Genomic DNA, 24,615 nt, shown 5'->3' with positions numbered 1-24,615 from the left:
ATTTCTTTATTTCAGATTTACCGATTTAAATTATCCTTGTGACACTCAATTATATGCAATATTATATACAAATTATACCTTGTATATTAAAACATTATAAAGCTACTCTTCAGTGGCAGCATGACTCTGGCTTCTTGAGCTTCACATAGCTCAGCCTGAGACCAAACCATCACATCACAGGATTAGCGCCAGTGAGTTGAATAACACAGATTATTTGGGTGCAAAATGAACCTCACATAATACAATACAATTCACTCCCATGAGTATGAGTAAAGATTATGGTAAAACAGGTATGAATTAAGAGAACTTCTCAGCTTTGCCTAGCCATTATAGAATGGTAATGCTAGCCACCATACATTATCTTTTTTTTAAAGAAGCTACCTAAAAAATAGCAAAAATATCACTTCCCTTTATTACTACTTAGCAGAACGTGAGAGACTGTTACTAGCTAAAATGGAGAGACTGGTTTTAGCTAAAATAGCCTAAACCTAAAAACTTAAGCTTAATTTTAGCTAGCCCGAGTTAATGCCTGTTATGTTCGGGATAAAATAATGGAAGTCAAAAATCTTAACACCAGAGACCTGAGAGCTAGTTAGTTAGCACCGTTAAGTAGGAGCGAGGTCTGCATAAGAGGACATTTCTTTAAAATTAGCAATGGTGGCGCTAGTTTGTTCAGCTAGCCAGTTAGGAGAGCTGGGTAAGTGCTGCGAAAGCTAGCTACTTAGCAGCACATGCTAACTGCTAGCTAGATACTTAACTACTTTCTGAGCTGCATTATGTCATGCCTAAAATGTATCCCCGGTTTTCCCCTCTCATGTATGAGAGGGACATTATCATGTTATGATGTGGCTAAAAGCCACAGCCATAAAGTAATGCAGTTCAAAAACATGAGCTGGTCGCTGTAGAGGTTAGATTGTGGGTCCAGATGCAGACCTCTCTTTAGGGCGCCATACTCCTCCAGCTGGCTGTGTCATAAATTTAGTGCATGTGTCGATGCCGGGAAAACTCTCCTGTGAAAAAAAAGCAGCAACTAAAACTTGATTTTAAAGGCTAATGTTTACAGAATTCAACTTAGACAGCAGGGAGGCCAGTCGTAAAAACTTGCCTGCATCCGTAAAAACAGTAGCTGATTATGGGTCACAGACGCTAGCTTTCATAGTAACATGCTTTTACACCATCACTGGTAGGCAGGAATAAGCAGCATTCAAACTTTCGGAAAAATAACGCTTGCCCGAGTGGGGTTATTTGACATATTATACAACATGAAACAACAACAGCCGGAAGGCATGATCTCTGTCCTTGCAAAAGGTGAATTAATGTGCCAGCACAAAGACATCCGTACACTGGACTCACTTCCCCACTGTGGTTCATTCATTTAAGCGTCTAAGTGACTGGTCATACAAAAAATGTGTGCCTGCCAAAGACCATCTGATACACTACTGAATAATCCACTATAGGAGCATCAATCTTGTGCACAGAAACCCTTTGGCTATTTAGTCCATGGGATGTGCACATAGCCTTGAATGGAAACATGCATCTCTTCAGGATAATGTCAATGTGGAATTTGGAATAAACTAGTCTGCCTACACTGACAGCTAGTCCACAAGACCATTCAGCTCCTAAGGCAACTCTAGACTGCAGTGCAGGCCATGACATTATTTTGTTTAGTATCTCCAGCTTAATAGATCCATTAGCATCAGGCACAAGGCAATACAAAGCTGTCACTCAAAAGCATGCACAGTGAAACATTTAACCCACACAGAAACACACAGTTGTTGAATCACACATGATGTTAGATGGCCAAGGAAAAATATCCTCAGAAATACTGTTATTGTTGACAGGCTACCCAATTTTGGATATCCACATATAGCCACAGTATTGCCTTTTGGCTTGATATGATCTGGTGTTAATCTCTTGGCAGATTTCATCTATGAAGATAAAATGTATTTATTCCTAGTCTTGTCACATGGTCTCTTTGTAGAAGGCTATGCTGCACATTACATTGGAACATCATTCCGCAGAAAGATAATGTTGCGGGGGTGGGAGGGGGGAATAAATGAGAGAGAGAAAGAGAGCGCGAGAGTTTGATGTCACTGCATCCTGATGCTGAACAGTGGGCCACAGAGAGCAAATACAGAGATAAAGTATGTGTACAATGAGATGTAACTGTTAAAATTACATCAAAGATTATTGAAAAATAATACCATTTTAAGTTATTGCATTGAAACTGAAACCATCAGGGCAACATGTTATAATCTTGTTAGAAGTAAATAACATTCAGTAAAACTATATGAAGATACTTGTACAGGATGTTTAATTTAGATATAGATTTACTTTCTCTTCTGTGTCGATCATTTCAGAGATTTACTGGGATTACTATTAAAAGTTTTGCAGTAATTTGTCTTCCGAATATCAAAACATGGACCAATCCGTGTCTTTTGCTCAAATTTTCTTCTTTGAATTTTACTGTCTGTTCATGCTGTGGTTTCACCCATCTGCTACTGAATTGCTGCGTGAAACATCCATGTTTTCCCTCCTGATGTCTTGGAAAGAGGGAGAGCAGTGGAAAGGGGAAAGGAGAGGACATGCAGTTTTTATGAAGCATTCATATTGTTGACGTTTTTTTTCTCCCTGTCTGCTTCTGACACTAGAGCATGAGAGAAGCAAGCTTGTGCAGGTGTTAATGTATGGCACCATGTGTCTTTGCCACCTTAGCATCAGCGTTCGAATCCCCCAAAAAATGACCAAGCTATGGAAAGAATCTTGCCGAACAAGAACAAGCGGTCAGATTTTGTATATTAGATGGAAGATGATATCCATTTCTATTTTTACATGCTTCCATCTCTCTAACTGTTCTCTCTCTCCATCTGTTTCCAGGAGGGAGCCGCCATGGAAAAGCCATGGTCAGAGAGAGGGAAGACTTGAGAAAAAAATAATAATTTGAAGGCATTCCGCAGCTCTGGCGCCCTCATCTTTTGTACCTCAGTTATGCAAGACGCAAAAACAGATACTGTGAAAGAAAAGCCTTTAGTAGAGAAGAAAACTGTGGAGAAAGAGGCAGAGCAGCAGGAAGAGGAGGACATTTGACAGATAAAAACAGGGACCTCTGCAGCAGGAGCCCAACTGTGCTGAACACAGGACTGCGTGACAGGTCTGTGCGAGCACAGGGAGAGAGGGAGGAGAGAGGAGACAAGGGAGGAAGGTAGGGAAGAAAGAAGGGGGAGGGGAGGCAATTCAGCGCAGTGCAAGCTGACTGGATGAGTAGCAGTCGCGGCACAGGCAGCAGCATCAGCACCACTAGCTGTAGCATCTTTCTATGTGGCTGCTGGAGGCTGTCCTGTGGCTGCTGTAGCATCAACATCATCCACATACACACGCACATATCCGGACACAGGCGTGCCCGCTGCTTGCCTCATACACACACATGTCTTGGTGGCCACCAGAGAAGAGGTAGTAAGTGACGGGGCTCTGGGGACAGAGGGACACGGGAAGAGGAAACAGGGGCGACCGGTGGTAGCGCAAGCAAGAGGAGGGCTGGAGCAACGGCGACTGGAGCAGCAGCAGCAACAGAAGCAGCGGCACCATGGCGCAAGCCGCCAAGCAGCTCCGCAAAACCAAGGACCTCGCGGAGGCCGCCGCCCAGGAGCAGAGGGAGAAGGAGGAGGAAAAGATAAAAAAGAGGAATCGATCCAGGGACCGCAGGCGCAAGGTATGGCTGGCTGTCTCATGAGACAGGCGAGGTGGCGGTGTTTCTTACACCCATCTCCCCCCCCCTCTACCTGCCTTTCTCTATCGCCCTACCAGCCTCTCTCTCTCACTGCATCTATTGTGCATGACGGGTGAGGATGCAATTACACATGTGTAATTACACAGCTGGTCTTGCAGCCTCAGCTGGTGCGTGCTTGCGTGCGTGCGTGCGTGCGTGCGCGTAGGCTAACCAGCCAAGCACATACGCTCTGGCACAGGTTGTGTTTGCTCAGTCAGACATTTAGCTATGGAGGAAGGAAAGGGAAGCTGATGATGATCGTTATACCGTTGGAGGTGTGAATAACAGAAGATGTTTTGTTTTTTTTCTTTCACATGAGAAGCCTTTTGAAGGATTTCAGCCATACATGGGTGCAGCTCATTCATATTAATGCAGTGGAAGTTCAGTGTGCTGCATATACATGTATTTTTCTGCCTATAATCACCTCACCATTGACATGCTCTGCATGGTCTACTGTTTCCTAAGAAACTGTGTTAGTCTTAGATTTGGTGTCTTCCCCATATTCCAGGTTTTTTTTTTTTTTTTTGCATTGGGGGAGATGTAAAATGGAGGGGGAAGATGGAGGTACACAGATGCAGTTTTAACCCATTTATATATATTTTTGGGGACATTTTTGTGCTACATGTGTTGTTCAATGGAGACATCTAGGCTAATGCTTATATATACGATTATTTGCTGCTAGTAATATTTGTTGTGTAGAGAATGAATATTGAAATGTGTTGTCACTAACTAGGCACGCAGAATATCATCCTGTAGGCATGAGAGCTCTCATTCACCCCTCCGTTGTACTCTTCCCGTGCACTCTCCCACTCTGGCTGTGCCTTCAGGTGCAGATTTTATTGGGGTTGCGCTGCCTTGCACTCACGCTTGGCAGCACTGAAATGCTTTATGAAAAAATTCACATTCTGTTGTGAAAGGTACTTGTTGAAAGGATTAAAAAAAAAAAACTTTCATGAATTTTACATGTAACTTACAACATTATGATGTGTACAGAGACTCTTTATTCAGTGCAATGGTTGCTCAGTTGTTTTCTGTTCATCTTGTATTATTTGTCTCTGCACACATTTGTATGGAGTTGGTGGAAATAGAGGATAGACAGGTCTTTTTATACTCATTCTGTGAGATGTGCGTGTTTGTGTGTGTGTGCGTGAAACAGAAGCAATGGAGGTTCGTCAGAAAGACAGAAACACAAAGGAAAAGTGCAAAAATATTGGAATCTGCAGAGAGATCTGGGGTGCCCATGGAGTGTAATCTCTTTTCCCGTTATTTAATGTTCTTTCAGCATAAAACAGATTGTTTGTCTGGACTGCAAAGCTTTAGGGTTTGCTGAGGGTTTCTGAGGCCATTCAGTGGGCTTCTAGCAGTCTGTTCAGTATCTTGTTTTACTGGTTTACATGTCATTGATGGAACTGGAAGACTGTAGTGATGCAAATGTGGTGATGTAGTGAGGTATTGCTTTTTTCTACAGTAACACTTTATCACCTATGTTAGCTGTATATTTTTAGCATAACAGGCCCTCTGTAATATCCTTCGTGCACAGTCCTATTCTTTGCAGTATTCTTGAAATTTTTCATCTCTAAAGTCTAATATTGTGGGTTAATCATACTATTTCAGTTGATTTGCAATAAAGAACAATATGCAGAATGTGTTGTAAATGGCAAAGGCTTATATTATTGTGTATTAAAATATGAAGTTTGGACAGTAAAAGGACAGTTAGAACAGCAGGCCCATTCGAAAAATCGAATGGCACAAATTGACACAAAAACATAAATTATTTGAAGATTACATAACTCCATCATAGACTGGATTACATTGGACACTGGATTATGAATTGATCTTGTCATTTTCCCATTTTTGTTATGTAACAAGGTTAACTAAGAGTCTGGTGTTTGCCACTAAAATAAGGTTGGCATAAGTTTGAATTTCAGCTATGATTAGCAGTAAAAACAAATTTGTTAAGGTTTGGGAAATTGTTACTACAGCTATAAACAGTAAACACACTGAGATGAGAACTGACAGGGATAAAAGGGGAGACATTTCTACGTGTCCTGGCCAGACAATGGACACACTGATTAGGATGGTGGTGGTGGGGGAACACCAGGATACAGTTTTGTATTCTGAATACAGGACTGAAATTAAGGCAGTCAGGGAAGTCTCCACTCATACCTGATGAAAAGATGAGTGACAACAACTTTTACTTAGGTATTGTGAATACTGTGAATTTTGACATTACCTTATAGCAAGGTAATAAAAGATGGCTTGTGTAGCCCAAAATGTATTATCAGTGTATGAGATATGGCCTTCATCAATGATCAAACTCAAAACTAACATATATATTATGGTAGGGCAGCATGACGACGTAAACTATCAGGCAACAAAAGTGGCAGAAATTTTGCTGTACTGTTTCTACTGATTCATTTGATCGAGCTAGGGTCTTTCTCTTAATATCATTTTGAGACATTCTACTAACAAAATGGTTCATAGTATAAATAACTAAACTTGAAGGGCTTAAATGATACAGCTGTATGGAAATGTTAGTCATTATTACTGATGAAAAAGTGAAAAATTACATTACTGAGCCCACAGTCACTGCAAGAAAAGAAAAACAAGAATATTATTGCTATTTTACCCTGGATATAAAAGATTGAGACGTAAGAAGAAGCTTGAGCGCTTACTTATGTTACAGCTAACCATCCACTGATCTTTATGCTGCTGACATTCACTACTTATTTTTATTTTACTGCTGAAGAATCAATTAAGCTGTCTCATTTAAGATGTCGTCGGTCATTTGATGCAAAACCACCTCCATTTCAACTGGTCTTCTTTGCAAAGGCTTGGGATGCCTTTGCAAAAAAAACAAAACAAGGCACAAGCACAATTTATCAGTTCATCAAAGAATAAGTATTTAACAGATCCTTTTGTGTGCTATGCACCCAGAAGGAGTAAGGAAGCAACTCAAAGAGACAGAGAGGGAAAGAGGAGGCACAGACAGGTCTTAATGTTCTGGGGATGTTAATTAGTTCCATTCGATGTAAATCAGGCATGGCATCTCTCTTCCCTACTCCTCCCAAGGCACAAAGGTCATCCACTACAGTGCCAACAGAGATCCTATGATAACAATGGATAGACTGGACAGCAAATCTAGTTAAGGAAGAAAGTACAGTACTAGCTCTGCTTGCTAAGGTGCATGTCATACAGCTGCAGAGTCCTACAATAGGTTTATAACGGATCCACAACATCTGTCACTTACTTCTCTCTTTCCTCACTTATATCTGAAAAATGAAAAAAAAACCCAACTATAATCTTAAGAGAAGAACAAGAGCAGAAATGTCAATGAGGCAAACTGAAAAATTAAAAAAAATAAGCTAAATGAGTGCTGTGTAAGGGAAGCACTGTGATCAGACCTGATTGGAAATAACAAGATCACAGCAAATATACCTGTGCGTGCAACAAACAAATATTAATCAACATTAATATATTTCTTCTAACTCCACAGAATAGCTACTGTATATTTGTTGCTTATCACAGAGGAATAAGATCAGCAGGCAGGTTGAAAAAGAGCTAAATCCAATGCATTGTGTAGGTAAACTGTGGAGTTAAATGTTAGGCTGCATTGACATTGTGTTATCTTGAACCATGTAGCTATAGCCCTACCACTATGGATAACTAGATCACTATCTGGTTATACTGTGGCCATTATGTCAAGCATCATCGATCCCGTCACAAGTCACAGCAGTCCTATGATTGTCCTTGATTTATGAAGCTATGAATTAGGAATGTCTCGATCAAGATTTTTTTGGCCCCAATCACAATCCAAGTCCTTTAACGTTGGGTATCTGCCAATATCGAGTCTGATCCCTTACTTATATTTGCCTAAATGTTGACTGAGATACGTACTACTACATTTGGCACACCTTATTCTCTACTATGAATACAACATCAATTATTAGAGCATAAAATTTACCAACACCTGTGCAGATTTGATCTTGTGAATTGCAGCAACAAGTGTGCAAATTACAATTCCAGCTTAGTACACTACCAAATAAGTTGGAAACAACATTTACTTGGACCAAAGTCAGCATGGGGTGTAATTCATATCAATAATCAGTTCTTTATATAGTGTATATAATTACATGGCTGTGCTAAAATAAGAATAAACACAAGAATGAAATAATGTTAATGAGGATGAAAATGCTTGGTCATCTTCAAATTGCAGTAATGACTATTTGGGTTCACTTTCAGTTCTCCGTAACCAATGAGGCAGGCTAATGTAGGACGCATGCTCAGCATGAGGCTCCTTGGGCCTGTACATTTTTCTGTTTCCTTCAGGCCTGCACTTAATAGAATGGATTCAAAGATTTGCTAATGGATGGTGTGTTCTCTTTGTGTATATGTGTATGTGCCTGCTTGTGTTTCCAAAGGAGCTGTATGTGTGCATGCGTGCGCATACAGCTTTGTGTGTGTGTGTGAGAGAAACAACAGGGCTTCAGGGTATCTCATTCCACTTTTATGTAACCTTATGGATACCCAACCCTAATTAGCCAAAAACTTTTTTCTGCGTCTCTCCCGCTTTCTTTGCCTCTCTGCCCACTTTTGTCCTCACACAAAACAACATACATGACAATGACATGACAGTTTCTTTCCTCTGTAAACTAGGTGTCAAACCATTGGACAGCTTGTTGCACACGGAGATGCAATTCTGCCATGTTTAAACACAGTATTGTATGTTGTCCCAGATTCCATGAACGAGGTGGTATGAAAATAACACTGTAATTTACTGTGTATTTGTGTGAGGAGGGGGAGGAAATTGAGTATGTTTATGTGTGCCCATGAGAGTGGAGCTCTTGAGGAAGTGCCTTAGAATCCAAGGGACTAATGTGTGTGACTTTCTGTGTGCATTTCTTGGGTTAATCTGTGTATTTGTATGGAATTGATGTGCATAAACCTGTATTTAAGTAGGTATTTGTGAATTCAAAGGTGTTTTTATATTTGTTTCTTATTGAACTTTATTTTGTTTTTTTTGTTTAAAGCCACATTCATATTATATAAATATAAAAATATAATATAAAAAGGCTGTCTTTAATAATGCTACAAGATAGGTAACACCTGAATACAGTTTCAGATGGTTCAGGTAATGATGAAAGCTTTTACATTGGGTCAATCGTTACTTGGTATGGAGACCAAGGTATGCATGTTTAGTATGCATGTTTTTGTAAGGCAACAGTAAGAGGCAGCTTAATGGTATGGGCTGCTGGCTTTTCATCCCCTTTGAGGAAAGGGAGGGCAGGATGAGCCAAGGTCGAGCAGAACAAAGAAGCACTCAGCCCATCCCGAAGCAGCCACGGGCTATATTTACCTGCCAGCCTAGGATTACACTGCATCTGAGACCAGAGCTAACCATGTGTCTACATACCACAGCTGTGTGCTAGCTGAGCACCGGCTCTGATCCTGGATCTGATGTTGCACCGGATCTGTACCTGCTCAAACGACATAGGAGGATTCCAGAATAGAAGCATGATGGCCGATATTTATCACACCTCTCTGAGGGCTTATCTAGGACTCAACTCTGTCACATATTTTGATCTGGAGATCAAAGTAATTTTAGATAAGCATGTCTTGTCAGACACCTTTGATAAATATCAGGAAAGTCATTTTGCTCTTTTAATGCAAAACTTTGGCACCCATTATGGCTGTGTACCTGCAGTTCTAGTGCCTTCATGGTTTTAGTGTATGGCCTGAAAGAAAAGCATATGCATATAATGTAGAAATTCATTAATTACTTTCATATTATATTCTAGAAATATCTGCATATGCATAGATGATGAAAACGTCTTGGTACTTTTTAGAGTAATATATCTACAGCATATAACAAGTAATTTAAACTGATCCGAAAGGTTTATGTAAGCAAAAAATACAAAAAGTATATTTTTAAAAAATCTGCCGATCTAATTTGCAATCCTAACTACGGTGAATTGAATCTAAAAAAATTATTAAATTTAAAAAATATGTACCTGAAGCAAGCTGTTCAACCCCAGTTCCATGATCTTACACGTTTTGCCTTAGCATTGTTCAATCAATAAACCAGTTCAAGGGTTAAAATAACTACAGGTTGAGTATTTGGATAAAACTGAATCTTTAAAGAATTAGCTTTTTAGGGTGCATTGTGGCTTTTAGAGAGTGTAGCCGTTTAGGTATGGATTTTCCAAGTATGGGACTTAAGCCGCCCCCAGTCGAACTCAAACCATGGGTCGTGTATGAGGTTCAGATCATAATGTTTTTCATGTGTTGTAACATATCCGCCACGTTTGCATCAACTTTATATACAATTTTTAATATTTGGCATTGTTTCACAGCTAGCAACAGTTGTGAGGAGTCACTCTTCTGATGGCCCATTAGATCAATGTGCAGTCGTTGAGTTCTGCAAGAGTCACAGCTCATCTGCCAGCCTGCACCAGTTAATCAGAGCATCCATCACCAGTGTTAGCGAGGGCAACCAGGGTGAAGCCCTGGCATGCATAGGGGAGAAGTAAACACTGTAAATCTTTACACAAAGTTCATTGTGACCCTGGGGTCAGTCGACAGGCAGTCTGAAATGACTGATGTTACCATGGTGATTACAGTGTGACACTGCACGTGACGGAATGAGGAGATGGACGAGGGCATGCCTTGGTCGGTGATGAGACTTGCTGCACAGATCGCCAGCCAGACACGAAATGCACGAAGGAAAAAAACGCGTTGCTTTAGCTACACTGTCAAGCTGCTCTGCAGAATCCCCAATTTATGTGGATGCTGAGTTTAATTTTAACCCACGGCAACTCTGATGAGACTATGTCAATGAGAAAACATGACTCAGAGAGCAATTGTATTCAAGATTTTTATGAAATATCCTTTGCATCCCAAGTAGCTCCAGTTCACATCAAAAGAGACATCTAAAATATACAATAGTTACAAACACATCTAATTTAAACAATTGACCTACATACAGTGTATACCTAGTACTAATGATGCATTTGACTCATCACAGGTCATTAGCAAAATCAGGATGTGAGCGCTGTTAATTCCGAAGAATCATTAGAGGAAGACTGAAAGTGATACAGACTGGCACGATGCCACACACACCGAAATGCAGACAAAGAGCACACGGACCCACACACACACTTAGAGCTGGAGCTGGGCATTATGTAATGGTATTAGTGCTCCTCAAGGTCTATGTGGATCATGTGGCCGGCAGGAGCCCACTAATGCACTGAAGCAGCCACTGTCAGGCACACCCTGACTCCATTACTTTCCTCTGCTGGCCTAAACACATTTTACAGTATGCGTGCCGGCTAATGGAGACAGTGCATTATCAAAAATCTAGGATTTCATATAGTGGTGGTGCTGTGGGATATTTTTGATATTTGTTACACGTTCATCCTGTTATTGGCTATAGTTATGATTTTATCCTGTACATTTTGAAGGGCTTTAAAATATGTTATATAATATATATTTGTCACATGCTCCAGGCAGATTTAAAATTGATCGTAGGCCTTGAATGAAGATGAATTTGATAAATAGTGAGTTTCATGGTGTGCATGGACACACACATACAATGCAATGCAATTTAATATATTTGCTCTGTGAATACTACCTTTTTGAACATTATATTGTTCAGTTTGGCTTGAGACTGTTTCAGAGACACTGATTCAGTTCCTTTATTGTATTTGTTTTCCAACAACATATTTCCAACAACTTTTTAAAAAATACTTTGTTAAGTTATTAAATTTTAATCATGCATAGAAATACACCAGCCGCCCGCCAGGGTTGCCAGGTCAGAATTGAGCTACTTTTGAAGAGTCTCCACAGGTTGAATTTTTTTTCTCCGCTCCATCAGTTTTGCATGCAAATTACATGAAAATTATCTATAAATAAAAATCTATATCTTAAATGAAATCATTTATCATACCCAAATCCTAGCAAACTGACCCCGGATCAACACGTACACACACAACAAGACGCCACCTGCGTACACACGTCGTGCTGTAATGTTCTTTACCTGGCACCTGGGCTCTTGATCCCAACTCTACTAGTTAGCGGAGTTAAGCAAAACAACCAGATAGCTAGCTAGCAAGCTAGAAGCCCCGGAGAGGCCATTTTAGTACATAGGTGAAAAAACTGTTTAGGGAAAATGGCTTTTAATGTTGGCACACTAAACACTTATGGTCTTTCTTTGTAGATATTATAACACATTTGGTAATGATAGGTCTCCTGTTGGACTTCATATGGTTTGGCTGGGCATATTTTCAGGTCTGGTATTGGGCTGGTTTTGATTGGCCATTGTGCTGGTTTTGTAACACAGACCTGGCAACCCTGCCTTCAGCTCAGTCTTAACCCCTTTGATGTCCGTTACAAGCAATTAGTGTTTGGGAGCTGCATAGTACAACCACATTCTTTTCCTGGAGGCTACGTATTGGATTATTAGTTTTCCTATGAGGGCAGTGAGTACTTTGAAAGGATACACACCAATCAAAAGTTTGAGGGGATGCTGAAAACAAGATTTTGAGATGTGACTGTTAAATTCACTGATTTGTAACCTCAACCATGTATCAGTAAATATGTCTTTTTTTGGGATTGAAAAGTGAGGTATGTTTGAAAAATGCAAATTTCTTAATGGAATGGAAGTAAGTGTTCTTTTACAAGCAGTGTCACCTTTATCCTGCCCAAGGAGGCATGCAGGTGTGTATTGTGTGTGTGCGTGTTGTATGTCTGCATGATGAGAAGGGGGAGTCGTGTCATTGGGATTGCTGCCTGATGGCAGATGGAATGGCTTCTCTCTGTGTTCAGGCTCATCACTCACTAACCAATATATGCCAGTGGACAGAACACACACACACACACACACACACACACACACACACACACACACACACACACACACACACACACACACACACACACACACACACACACTTGAAGAGGGTTAAAGAGGAATACTTACAGTAACCAGTATTGGTTTTCAAGTTGCGAAACAACTGATAAAGACAAAAAATAACATCAAAAGTTTCCAAACATCCCCACCAAGACCAGCTGCCATTCATACACTGATAACACTTCACACTCTCTGATCCAAGAGAGCTTGCATCAGCACTCATTGATGGCAGCCGGGCTGGGAACATGACAGCAAGGGGAGACAGCTAGAACCAAGACTGAGTGTTTCTCCTCAGTCAATTGTAAATCCTCGTCATCCTTCTGCTACTTTTTTCCTCTCTCACTATAATTCTATACTGTTCCTCCCCCTGTGGGTATGACCTTGCATCTCTGGATGTTCATGTGTCATTGTGTCTGTGACATATACTGTCTGTAGAAAAAACAGAAAAGATACCAATCAACAGTGCTCTATGTTTCCCTGCACTATCATCCTCTGCTGTCTACTGTACTGAGGCATTGAGTTGGAAAATCCACACTGCACTCGTATAAATACTTCATTGCTAATTCAATTTTAAACTCTAGAAGCAAGGAGGAAAGGTGCAGCAACTGTTTTTTCTTCCCCCTTGCCCTCACTGCTTTTCTCCATCAGCTATCTTTCTGTATCTCTGCTAATCCCTGCCCCTTGCAGTATCTTTTTTCTCTGCATCCCTCCATCCTTCTCTTCTTTTTTTCCTTCTCCTTCTACCTTTTTGTCTCCCTCCTCCATCCCATATTATTAACTGTTTTCTTAGGTTCATTGCTGTTCTTTTTACCCCGCCTTTTGCTTCTGATTTTTTAATGGTAACTAACTGAATAATTACATCTCCAATGCTGTATGTGAAAATGTAGAAGGTTAAAGGTCCATGGCCTTTGACTCGACCAGCTTGACTGTAGACATCAATGGAAAAAAAATGATAAGGAAAAACATGGCTTGATTGCACCCTTGCCATTATAGAGTTGACGATTTTCTTCGCAGCCCTACAGTCTGGTCTCAAATGTCATGAGTGCATGCTAGGACAATATAGCACAGTGTGTGTGAGTATTGTTCATTGTTCATCCTAAAATCCCATTTATATGCATTAATGTTTGGATCACCGTGAAGGACTGTGTGATAGCTATTAGCTACTAGTTTGCTCAGTTTTCTCAGTATTGAGCAAACTATATCTGCTGATGAAGGCCGTGAGAAGTGGCAGAATGTTTAGAAAAAATTGTGTTAAAACTCATTGTCAAATGACTATCTTCAAAGTAAATAATGATTCTTTTTGCTCAAAATATGGGTGGTTTCTTCAAAAATAATATCTAAAAAGATCCCCAGATAACTCAGTGAAATATATATGTATGTATATATATATATATACATATATATACACAAACTTAATAGTGAAGTATTTACATAAGCAGAGTACTGAAACCAAGAACCCTATGTGAAAAGTGTTTCCATAGTCCTCCTCCCAAAAGCCTGTCAAATGTCTGTGTACCCAGGATTCAAAAACGATTTAAAGGCTTTCTCTCTGGAATCCCGTACATGCTGCTCTCAGCCAAACTGACTCACTTCACATGTCAGTCCCACTGGCTACATCATTCAGGCACTGTAGTTGCAGCACCACAGCCGGCTGCTAACAAGCTATCAGCCCGGCCAATTCCCCCAAAGATAACCACTGTATTTTCCCCCGTGCATGTTCTAAAAATCATAGGAAAAGTCTAGAAATATTGGCATCATCAAGCAGTCAGGCAATTCACCACACTTAAAAAGTTTGTAAGTGTGTGTGTAAGTCTAAAATGTCGGTATTTATTTTCAAATATGGGCAGCATTAAGGCATGACCAGCTTAAAATAATGAGTCTCATTTTACCAAGTGTGTGTGTGTGTGTGTGTGAGTCTGTATTTTGCCCCTGTGTTGTTATTGACTGGTAAGAATGTGTTGCTCGTGCACCGCACCATACCAAATCTTAATTTACTGCTTTTTGCGCAGATTCAGCCTCATCAACTGACATTGAGATTTTTTTTCTCACTGGGAAACCCAGTGCACGCTGTTTGCCCTTCTCCCTCTCTCCTATCTCTGCCTCCATCCATCTATCTGTCCCCTTAAGCTCTTCCCTAATGCCATGATGATATTGACAACAGCCCACTGATCCAACATTGATACCTTCTATTAGACAAACTAAGAGCGTGGGATAGTAGGCAGGGAATGAGTTAAACACATTCACTCTCAAGAAAACAGATCATAGTAAGTCTATTTATTCCTCTGAAGCTCAGTTTTCCTTTTTTTCCCTGTTTTTCAGCACCGTGACCTGCGTCTCTTACGGCAACTCCAGCAAACAATGTGGTAGCACAAATCATCCATAGGACAGCCACCCATTGGCTAAGAGGCTGAGTACAATAAATAAATGTTAGCATAGTGTTTTGCTGCAGCAGCCTGAGAGTCATAAAATATGATTTTCTAGCATTTAGATGATATTGAGTTAGCAGGAACACAGGAACGGATGGAAAGGTAATGCTGCTCTGAAGGCACAGAGTGGAGAATGTGATCATGATTTCAACCCTTCATTTGTCCTGTTTCCAAAGTAACTGCATAGCCAATAAAGGACTTAAAACAGTAGAAGAGATGATAAAGAGTTTTGTGTAGTCCCTTGGGAAACGTCTTCGGCTTGGCTTCCTCTCCTGTTTTGTTTGCTTCCTGTTAGCGTCTGCTACCACTGGAGCATAGCCAGTGACTAAACTAGAGTCAGTGAGAAATTCTCTCATTAACATAGTCATTCACTGCTGTTACTGTACCATCCACTGCATGATTCATTCACAGCAGCACTCCGGTTTGGTAAAAAAATTTGAACAGCTATGGGACCTTAGCATGATGATGCAGATGCTGGCCATCTGACGCATCAAAGAGTATCACACTTTGTGTTTCGCCAGAAGGAGACAAGTGGATCAATGCAATACCCATACTTGATTGATTGTTTGATTGATTGACTGATTGACGGATTGATTGCATGCATCCATGCCTTGAATTCTTACGTTCTCTCTGTCCCTCAAACACATACACTCGACTTTTTACATGGTTGTTCTCTGTCTCACACCCATGACTCACAAAAAACACACACAGGTTAAAATATTTGTGGATCGCCGCCTGATTGTAATGAGGCAGGGAGTCTGACTCAGCTGTTTCAGGCTGTATGACCGACTGACAGGGTGACGGGGTGTGTGCTGATGGCTCTGCACCAGTGGTCCCACGGAGAAGGCCAAGGTGAGAGGAAAAACACGCAGACACACCGTCTCTCAAATATGCACATAGCATACATATTAAAAACACCCCCTTAATCCCACAGCTTTAACAAGCTGAGGCTTCTTCTCCTTCATCGGAATTCAGGACACCGGGCTCACTGAAGCATACAAAAAAGTCTAGAGTGATTGATTACAATATAATTTGCTTCACCCACCGGAGAAAGAGAGAAAACAACTCTTGCCATTGTAAATACTGTACATAATCTTTATTAATTTAAAAATCTGTGAAAATGAAATATTGAAATATGAAAAATGTATTAGAAATAGAGTGTTTAATACATAATTTGTCCTCTAAGCCAGGTAGACTTGTGTGATAAGAAAAGTGTATGTTCCAACAAAAAAGGTCTGTCTTTAAAAGGTGTGATAGTATTCAGTTCTGCACCAGAGGAAAAAAAAAAATTAACCCCATCATGGAGCTTTCAAAGCATTGATATACTTCTATTATAAAAACATGGAGTCATTTTATCCCACAATGGAATTAGTGTGTTGTAAATGTTGTATTTCAATAAGGCTTTTACATGCAAAGTTCATGTGTAGATATTTTTGACATTCTAGTGTACATGTATGTATGAATAGCACGTGTTCGATACACAGCACAGACAACAAGCTTCCCAAATTGGTAAATGATGAGTGTGATTGATGGCGCTTTGGACAAAGTGCAGCTTTCTGCAAATGCAGTGTGTCAGCTTGTCTAACCCATATTTTTAGCTCTCCCTGGTGCATAAGGTTTATTATAGAATGAGCTTTGGAAAGAGCTCAGTGACTTCTCATTGTTACATCATGCGACATGTGTCATAGTCAAGCAGCTCCCCCCCGTTGCTTCTTTACATGCTTGTGTTTTGGATAAAGCTTGATAATGCATTTTAGTGAATTTGTTTTTGCCTTAAACTGAGAGCCGGGTTTGTTCTCTTTTGGGTACATTAGGATTCTTTCATCAGTGAACCAGTGACCAGTGAACAAAAAGCAGTTTTTTTTGGCGATACAAAGTTTTTACTCAACAAACAGCTGTATGGTCTACGGTTGCAGAATCTGAGGCCTTTAACTGTCTCGTTGACTTGTCTTGAGAGATGGATCAATCCTGGTTGGATTCAATAGTCTCACATCTTGTGTGTGATTATGTCACTATGATTGTCTTAGTATCTGCTTTGGCCGCGGCCACCTTTTGTCAATATGTTAATGGGGATTCAGGATTCACTTAAGATTCCAGTTTCTCTCATTTCTTCCCTCTGAATCTCTCTGTGACTCACTTTTCTAATCTAGACTTAAGGAAATTTCTATTTGGCCGGCCTCTGGGGACAAGCCACTTGCTGCAGCTTTAAATTGAAGGGCTATTTGTTAACCCCTCCCGGACCTTGCTCTGCAGACCTGACCCTGATGTCAAGAGTTTGTCCCTTTGACGAATGGCTCCTCATGGACTGAAATGGCCCCTGTGAACCTGCGCAGAATGCTGAATCATAAGGAGTTGGCTCTATCGACCGGCCTCAGGGAGTGGTCCCCATCCTGTGAAATCCATCAGACCAACAATGGCAATTTGCGGCATAGGCTAATGCCATTATTTTATTATGTTGGCATGTTAAGATGATTTGCCATTTTTGTGCTTCTGGTTTTATACGTGGTTTCTTATTATGTTTCTTAAAATTTTTTTAAAAATTTTATTTCATCTTCTCTGCATTTCATTCTGGATTTAACCTTTAAAATACCAATGTGCCAGATTTGGTAACTTGTTTTAAAACAGCATTTTCCCTCCTGGAAAAGGAGCATGATCAAGGCCCATGCTCAGAGTATTAAGTATAGCAAGACAGAGCTTGACACTATTATCATTAATTCTATTAGTATAGTATCATTGCTATTTTTAGAAGCAGCAGTGGTCCTAATAGTCATAGTGGTAGTTGTGAACTCACAATAATAGCTGGATGTAGCCACGCCCTCCTTCGATCTTCTCTTCTACTGCATCTTTTGTTCGTCCCCTATGACTTTTCCTCCTTCCTCCTGCATCAGCCCCTCTGTGCCCCCATCCCTCTCTCGGCATGTTACTTAGCGGTAAGACTCCACACCCACTGGGTGATTAGTGATGACCTGCTGTCACTCTCACAGACATGCACAGTGGGGACAACTTACTGTGTCAACACTTAGAGTTCCCACATGTATGAACAGACACACACAGATATGCAAGCATTTCATATTTCTGGAGATATTAATGTTACTCCCTATTATCTTGGATCAGAAATCTTAATTATCTTAGTTAATAGAGATACATTTTGGAGGGTACAAATTACACCGGTACTCGCTCTGCTTCTTCCTCTTGCAGTCCTCTCTTTGATATAGTAGGTTACCCAGACTTGTGAGGCCTACAGATAATCAGACTTTAGGTTCTCTCTCTTTCTTTTCCCTCTTTGATTTTTTTTCAATTTAAAGAACTTAAATGAAAGCTATGAAAAAATGTTGCCACATCATTTTTAATATAAATTAAGAGAAATGAGAGCTCGTATCAGTAAATGTCTGTGTTTGGATATCTACATCTGTTTTTATGTGTGTGTGTGTGTGTATGTATGTGGGCAGATGATCAGGTAAATAATAACAGCTTCAAGTGTTATTCATGTGGTTTATGGTGTATGACAGCACTGATAAATTTTCACGTATCATGTATCTTTGATATTCTGTGTCTCTGTCTTTTGTGACATCCTGCTCTTGTCATCTAGTGCATCATTCAGGTGAATGATACTGAAGGGGTTTCCATCCTCAGCAGAGGATTTGCTTTTAGGGCCAGGTGCGGTTTACATGAAAAATATTGTTGGTTTGCATTTGTAGCGGAAGGAAAACACTGACATATGAATAAACTCTGTGGGTAGGAGGGCCGTCATGGTCTGTGAACTGGACACCTTTTGACCACTGTTCCTGTGGCGGCCCAGTGACAGGATTTGCATGTGTTGTATGCACAGCGTACTGCGAGCGGTGAGCTGACACGTGCATCCTTGTGTGCCTTGGAGTCTTTACATCCTGCAGTGAGGAGCATATGTCTGCTTTTTGTGACTGCCTGCTGGCGCAGGGCTGAAGAGGATGTCGCATGTTACAGTGTGTGTCCATACTGACATGTGTACACATGAACTGAGCGCACAGGTGCGTGTTTGTGTGTGAGACTGTAACTGGGTACATTTGGATTTTTTTGGGTGAACATGTACCCACATAGACGTTAAGACTGCGTGCATTCGTGTGTATTTGTCTCGTGCCTGTCTTGTGTGAGTTAGTATATGTCAGCTCCAGAGCCGTCTACAGTTCTGATTCATGACACGGATGATTTGGTAGTCAGTCAGTCAACGTCACGATAGGGCAGCAGCTTCTGCCCCCCCACACCAACCCCCCGACGCCTCTCAGCCCATCTATCTCTCCCTCCCAGGCCATGATCATAGATACTCTGACATCAAACATCCAACTCTCCCTTCAACTACTGAGTCATACTGCAGTGACCTTACAGTGACTTCCATGTTGAGTGCTGTTGTTAATTTACTGCATGGTATCTAATCCACTTGTGGTTTTGTTTTTCATATTAATGCTTTGTTTGTTTATACACTTTATTTCAGATTAAAAAAATAAATAGTTTTTTAATTAAAGCCCTGCACAAATAGGATATTTTTTCTGGGTGGTTTTCTATATAAAATTATATTTTATTATATGACAAATCATTTTTTTCATTGTTCTTGTGCAGCTTCTTCGTTCTTCACTACCATGACGGCAGGCATTTTCTGTCATAACCTTTCATTATGACTCAGAATTGATTAGCATATACTGTAGGCTCAAAAAGGAGAACGCTAATTTGTGTCTCTTTTACAAAACATTCAGATATTCTAAAAAGCTTCAATTTTCCTGATGGGCTATTCTCACTTGTTTATTGTTCTAGCATTGCTTGATCTCTTTTAATTTTGCCAAACTTGATGTGTTTTATCAGTCATGCATTTGTTTTCACAAATCATTCAGTAATAGATCTGTCTGTTTAGCCATATTGATGGATGCATTGTGAAGTGGGGAAGGGAGGGTGGTACCTGTGGTGGCACACGTCTGGGTCTTGCTCTCATACAGGTATACAGATTTTTATGAATCAGTGGCAAAGAGGCAGAGAGCATCATAGTGCTCTCAAGAGTTTCACATAGTAACGTTTACAGATCTATGTTTGAACAACCCTCCTCTACAAACATGGCTTTTATTGTATTTTATGCAGTACTAAGTTTAAATACTGTAGCCCGATTCATACAGTAATGCAGGAACATAAATAATAAATACTGGATCAAAAATTAAACACTGAACTCATTGTTCAGTGAGCTTTATAAATTTGATGCTAGAATGCTACATACAGCACATTCAGAAAGTATTCAGACCCCTTCACCTTTTTCAATTTTTTTTATGTTACAGCCTTATGCTAAAATTGTTTAAATTCATTTTCTCCCTCATCAATATCCCACAATGACAAATGGAAAATTTATTACAGAGGAAAAACTGAAATATCACATTGACATCAGAATTCAGACCCGTAACTTAGTACTTAGTTGAAGCACCTTTGGCCGCGATTACAGCTTAGAGTCTTCTGGGGAATGATGCAACAAGCTTTGCACACCTGGATTTGGGGATTTTCTGCCATTCTTCTCTGCAGATCCTCTAAAGACCTGTCAGGTTGCATGGGGACTGTCGGTGGGCAGTCATTTTCAGTTCTCTCCAGAGATTCTCCATTGGGTTCGAGTCAGGGCTCTGGCCGGGCCACTGAAGGACATACACAGAGTTGTCCCGAAGCCGCACCTGCGTTGTCTTGGCTTTGCGCTTAGGGTCACTGTCCTGTTGGAAGCCAGACCTTCGGCCTAGTCTTAGGTCCTCAGTGCTCTGGACCAGGTTTTCATTAAGGACATCTCTGTGTTTTGCTCTGCTCAGCTTTCCCTTAACCCTGACCAGTCACTGCTGGGATGGTATTGGGCAGGTGATGAGTAGTTCCTGGTGTCCTCCAGAACAGTTCAATCTAGGTCTCATAAGACCAGAGAATCTTGTTTCTCACAATCTGAGAGTCCTTTAGGTTCCTTTTTGCAAACTCCAAGCAACTCCAAGCAAAAATGTTGTGCATGACTGTAACAATTTTTACAGGAACACATCAAATGCAATAGAATAACATAAAGAGTTAGACATTACATAAGCAATAAAAGTATGCCTGTGAAAAATATGTCCATACAGTTTTGCCAACCTAGATTAAAATATCCTCAGACTGAATGTAGCAATGCCCAAAGGCAATCGCAGCAACCTCAGTGTTGACCTGAGATCACCTCAAAATGAACAGGTGACAGAAGGATTGGGGAGGATGGAGTGATAAACCGACAGCGCTGACACAAGAGGTGTTACAACATTGTGTCATCTACTGGGACAGCACCACTGAGGAGCTTTTGTTTCCCATTTGTGTGTTGATTCCAGTGCTTGTGGTTATGTGTGTGTGTGTGTGTGAATGAGTGCACTTGCAATGTGTGTCTGTCTATTGAGGAATGTTTTGAAAAGACAAGAAAAAGAGAGAAGCAGCCGTTATGGTGAGGATTTCATTCCTGACGGTTCGGTTCCTGAATCCAGATCTCAACAGCCAATACTGATACACACCATCTGGATGGATGGAGCAGAGATTTTATACAAATATTTATATAAAGTGTATGGGATACACATATAGACAGACAGACAGATTATACTTAATGGCTGAATCATTGCTTTGACAGATCTTAGCAGGTGGGAGTGTGTTGATTTGTGGAGTTTAAAATGGGGTAACACAGAGGTGTAGACCCCCTTCAACTTATTCATTAGAAATCACTGATGTTGCTCCAGTGTCTTTAAGCAAGACACTGCATCCTCACCGGCCACAAAGGTGCTGCTTGTTAGAGAATTTTCTGTTGGGGTACGCAGGTCAAGCATGGGTCTTGAGGTCGCAGGCGAAACAGCAGCAAATCTTTCTGAAAGGCACACTGTCTTCTCTCCTTGAGATGTTGGGCAGCTGTCTGGGGTTATTTGGGGAAAAGAGAGCCATTCTGATGAAAGTGAAGCAGCATTTCTGTAGTAGCGAAGGTCAAAGGAGATACCTGCTTTTGTCTGCCTAGATGCCGTAGATTGGGGTCTGCTAGAATCCACGGGCATAGCCAGATAACACTGGCTCCAGTCCAGGATGCGCTGACGTTATATTGACGGCTACATGCAACGTGAACTGAACTAACACGCTTAAAAATAATTCCCTGTTCGCAGACTATCGAACCAATAGACTAACTCCACTTACTGTAGAGGCATTAACTTCGACCATTTCTGGGTGTAAAGTATGTGCAGCATAATCCGTAAAGGTTAAAAGACTGAGCACAGGGGACTGAGCTTCAGAATGGAGATGGCATCATGCACATAAACTAGTACTGATAATTTCTCCATTCTCCTTTGCCAAGCTTCAATAAACATTTACAGCATAATACATCTTGGGCTCCTGGACACTTTCTTCACTGATGAGTTGACCAATAATCACACTGCTCTTTATCTGACCGTGACCTCTGACCTCTCCCTGGGGGGGGGAGTACAAGTAAAAAGAAAATTTCGCAGTAGGAATTCATTCGTCTAAGACATCTATCTCTCCTCATCACACACAGATTATGGGGAGGTTGCTTTAACACGTGACTACTCTTACAGCCGACTCTCATCCCTCCTCTGTCCGTCTTTCTCACTTGCACCTGAGCTCACCTTCTCTAGATCACTGCAAAAGTCGTGTCAACACTAATGCATTCGTTTCTGCTTTGGCCTTCCAACCACACCAAAGCCAGCATAACCAGCACAGATCTTTTGAAAAACTCTTCCACTTAAGAACAGCAATGTAAAGGAATAAAGGCATAAAGGCGTTTTGTTAATGTAGAATACACATGCCTAACTTACAGGGATTTTTCCTTTGCATTGGTGTTTCGAAGTGAAAATGCTGAGGGGCCAGAAACCTTTAGCATGTAAACAGCATTTTCAAATTTATCAGCTTTAATGTCGATGTGAACATGTGTCTCCGGACCTCCACAGTCCTTCTTACCTGCCTTGCCTGGTATTCTTCTTTACCCCCCCTTCTCTCAGGTCCTCCTCCACACTCCTCCCTCTTCTCTTCCTCTATCCCCTTTTCCTCTCACTCATTCTTTCTGTCATTACTCTTTCATGTCCTTTATTGCTGGTTTTACACTATCAGACCCCTCCATCCTGTCTTCTGTATGTCCTTCCCGTCTTCCCCTTTCTTCCTATCCATCACCCCGGCTCCTCCATCTGCTGAGTGCTCCCTCCTGTCACAGTGATTGTATATTGGCCTTATGGGAGATGCAGCCACTGACCATGCGCAGCTGAGTGCTTTGCATTCGTTGAGATTTTCATGAGATTTACGTGTTAAGGGTGGGAATATACAGTACGGTGTAATGGTGATACCCAGCAAACCTAACTCGGCATAAGACCACGGCATTTAGCCTCACACAGCCTTCCTTTTGAAGGGGTTTTACAAAGAGGATTTTCAAAGCTAGTGAAAGGCACACTTCTTCCTTGTGCCAGCACACATTTAAAGTTGGTCACATCGAGTCCTGAGTGATCGGATACATCTGAAATCAACTCCTAAATCGTGTGGTGCTTGTTTAATAACTCCCTACCTCTCAAAGTTGATTGGGCAATCACAGACAGCTTTGCTCCCAGCAAGGTTAATGTCACACCGGCCAATCAGCCCCAAGCCCCTTAGCGCTTCGCTTCAGACAAACGTTTTAAGGAGGACTGCACACACACCTGGTAAACAATAAACCTCTTCTACAAATATTCCAGATTACATGCCGGGGTTCACATTAATTTGCTTCCTCAACAAAAATTGATGCAGTGATGTTGTTATCTTTTTAGGATAGTAAAGAACTTTTTTTGTGCTGTCATATACTGTAGTTATCTCCAACCATAAAAGCATGTCTTTCCATTTGTTTAATGGTCGATTTTCTTAACTAAATGGTGTTCTTGTACCGGGTGTCTAGGTCCTTTTTCAACATTTATGTGTTCCACTTCCACTTGAGATGCAATGACCAACATCTCACACTCATCTACTAAACCCTTAACAATTTAGGTGCAAGATTTTAGTTGAGACCTTTTGTGCAGTCCAATGCTTGTTTTGTACTGTAGATAATGAGTAAATTCCCAGATGAAACACTACTTCCTGTGTGATTTTAAAATGCATTTTCAGATATCAATTGTGCTGACATGGAACTTGACTTTTGTTCAGACACTGAGATGGGGCAAGGAGCCCAGAATGTCAGCACAGAGTGATGACGTCCAGGAACAGACTCTGAGGGACAGCGCTACCCAGAATGCTTTGCTAGTAGCATTTCTGCAGTGCTCATAAATATTGAAAGGTTATGAAAAGACAGAGAGAACAGGCAGACTGAGGGAGGGAGAGGTTGCACAAAGCTGCAAGAGATGTGAGGGTGAGGATGAGAGAGAGATGTTTAAGGAGTAATGACAAGAAAAGAGTCGATATGTTGTGTAGCTGAGCAAATGAAGAAGTGCTACTGAATCCAGGAGTTCAGCGCTAAATCACACTTTATTGTCCCTTACTCTTCATCTCGCTTGTGTCTTCCTCCTTTTCTG

General features: G+C 40.9%; 1 protein-coding gene across 1 annotated transcript in view; it reads left to right on the top strand.

Moving 5' to 3' along the window:
* Positions 1–3,583: 3,583 nt before the first annotated feature.
* Positions 3,584–24,615, top strand: part of ank1b (ankyrin 1, erythrocytic b) — a 66,287-nt gene continuing 45,255 nt past the window's right edge. The window contains exon 1 of the mRNA XM_040157016.1: positions 3,584–3,709. Within this exon, the coding sequence (XP_040012950.1) occupies positions 3,584–3,709 (126 nt within the window). The remainder of the gene's footprint in view (positions 3,710–24,615) is intronic.

This window comes from Xiphias gladius, chromosome 20 (genome assembly GCF_016859285.1).
Source record: "Xiphias gladius isolate SHS-SW01 ecotype Sanya breed wild chromosome 20, ASM1685928v1, whole genome shotgun sequence".
NCBI classification, from domain to species: Eukaryota; Metazoa; Chordata; class Actinopteri; order Istiophoriformes; family Xiphiidae; genus Xiphias; species Xiphias gladius.
The sequence above is the reverse complement of the archived record's forward strand: the minus strand, read 5'-3'. Positions and strand labels throughout refer to the sequence as shown.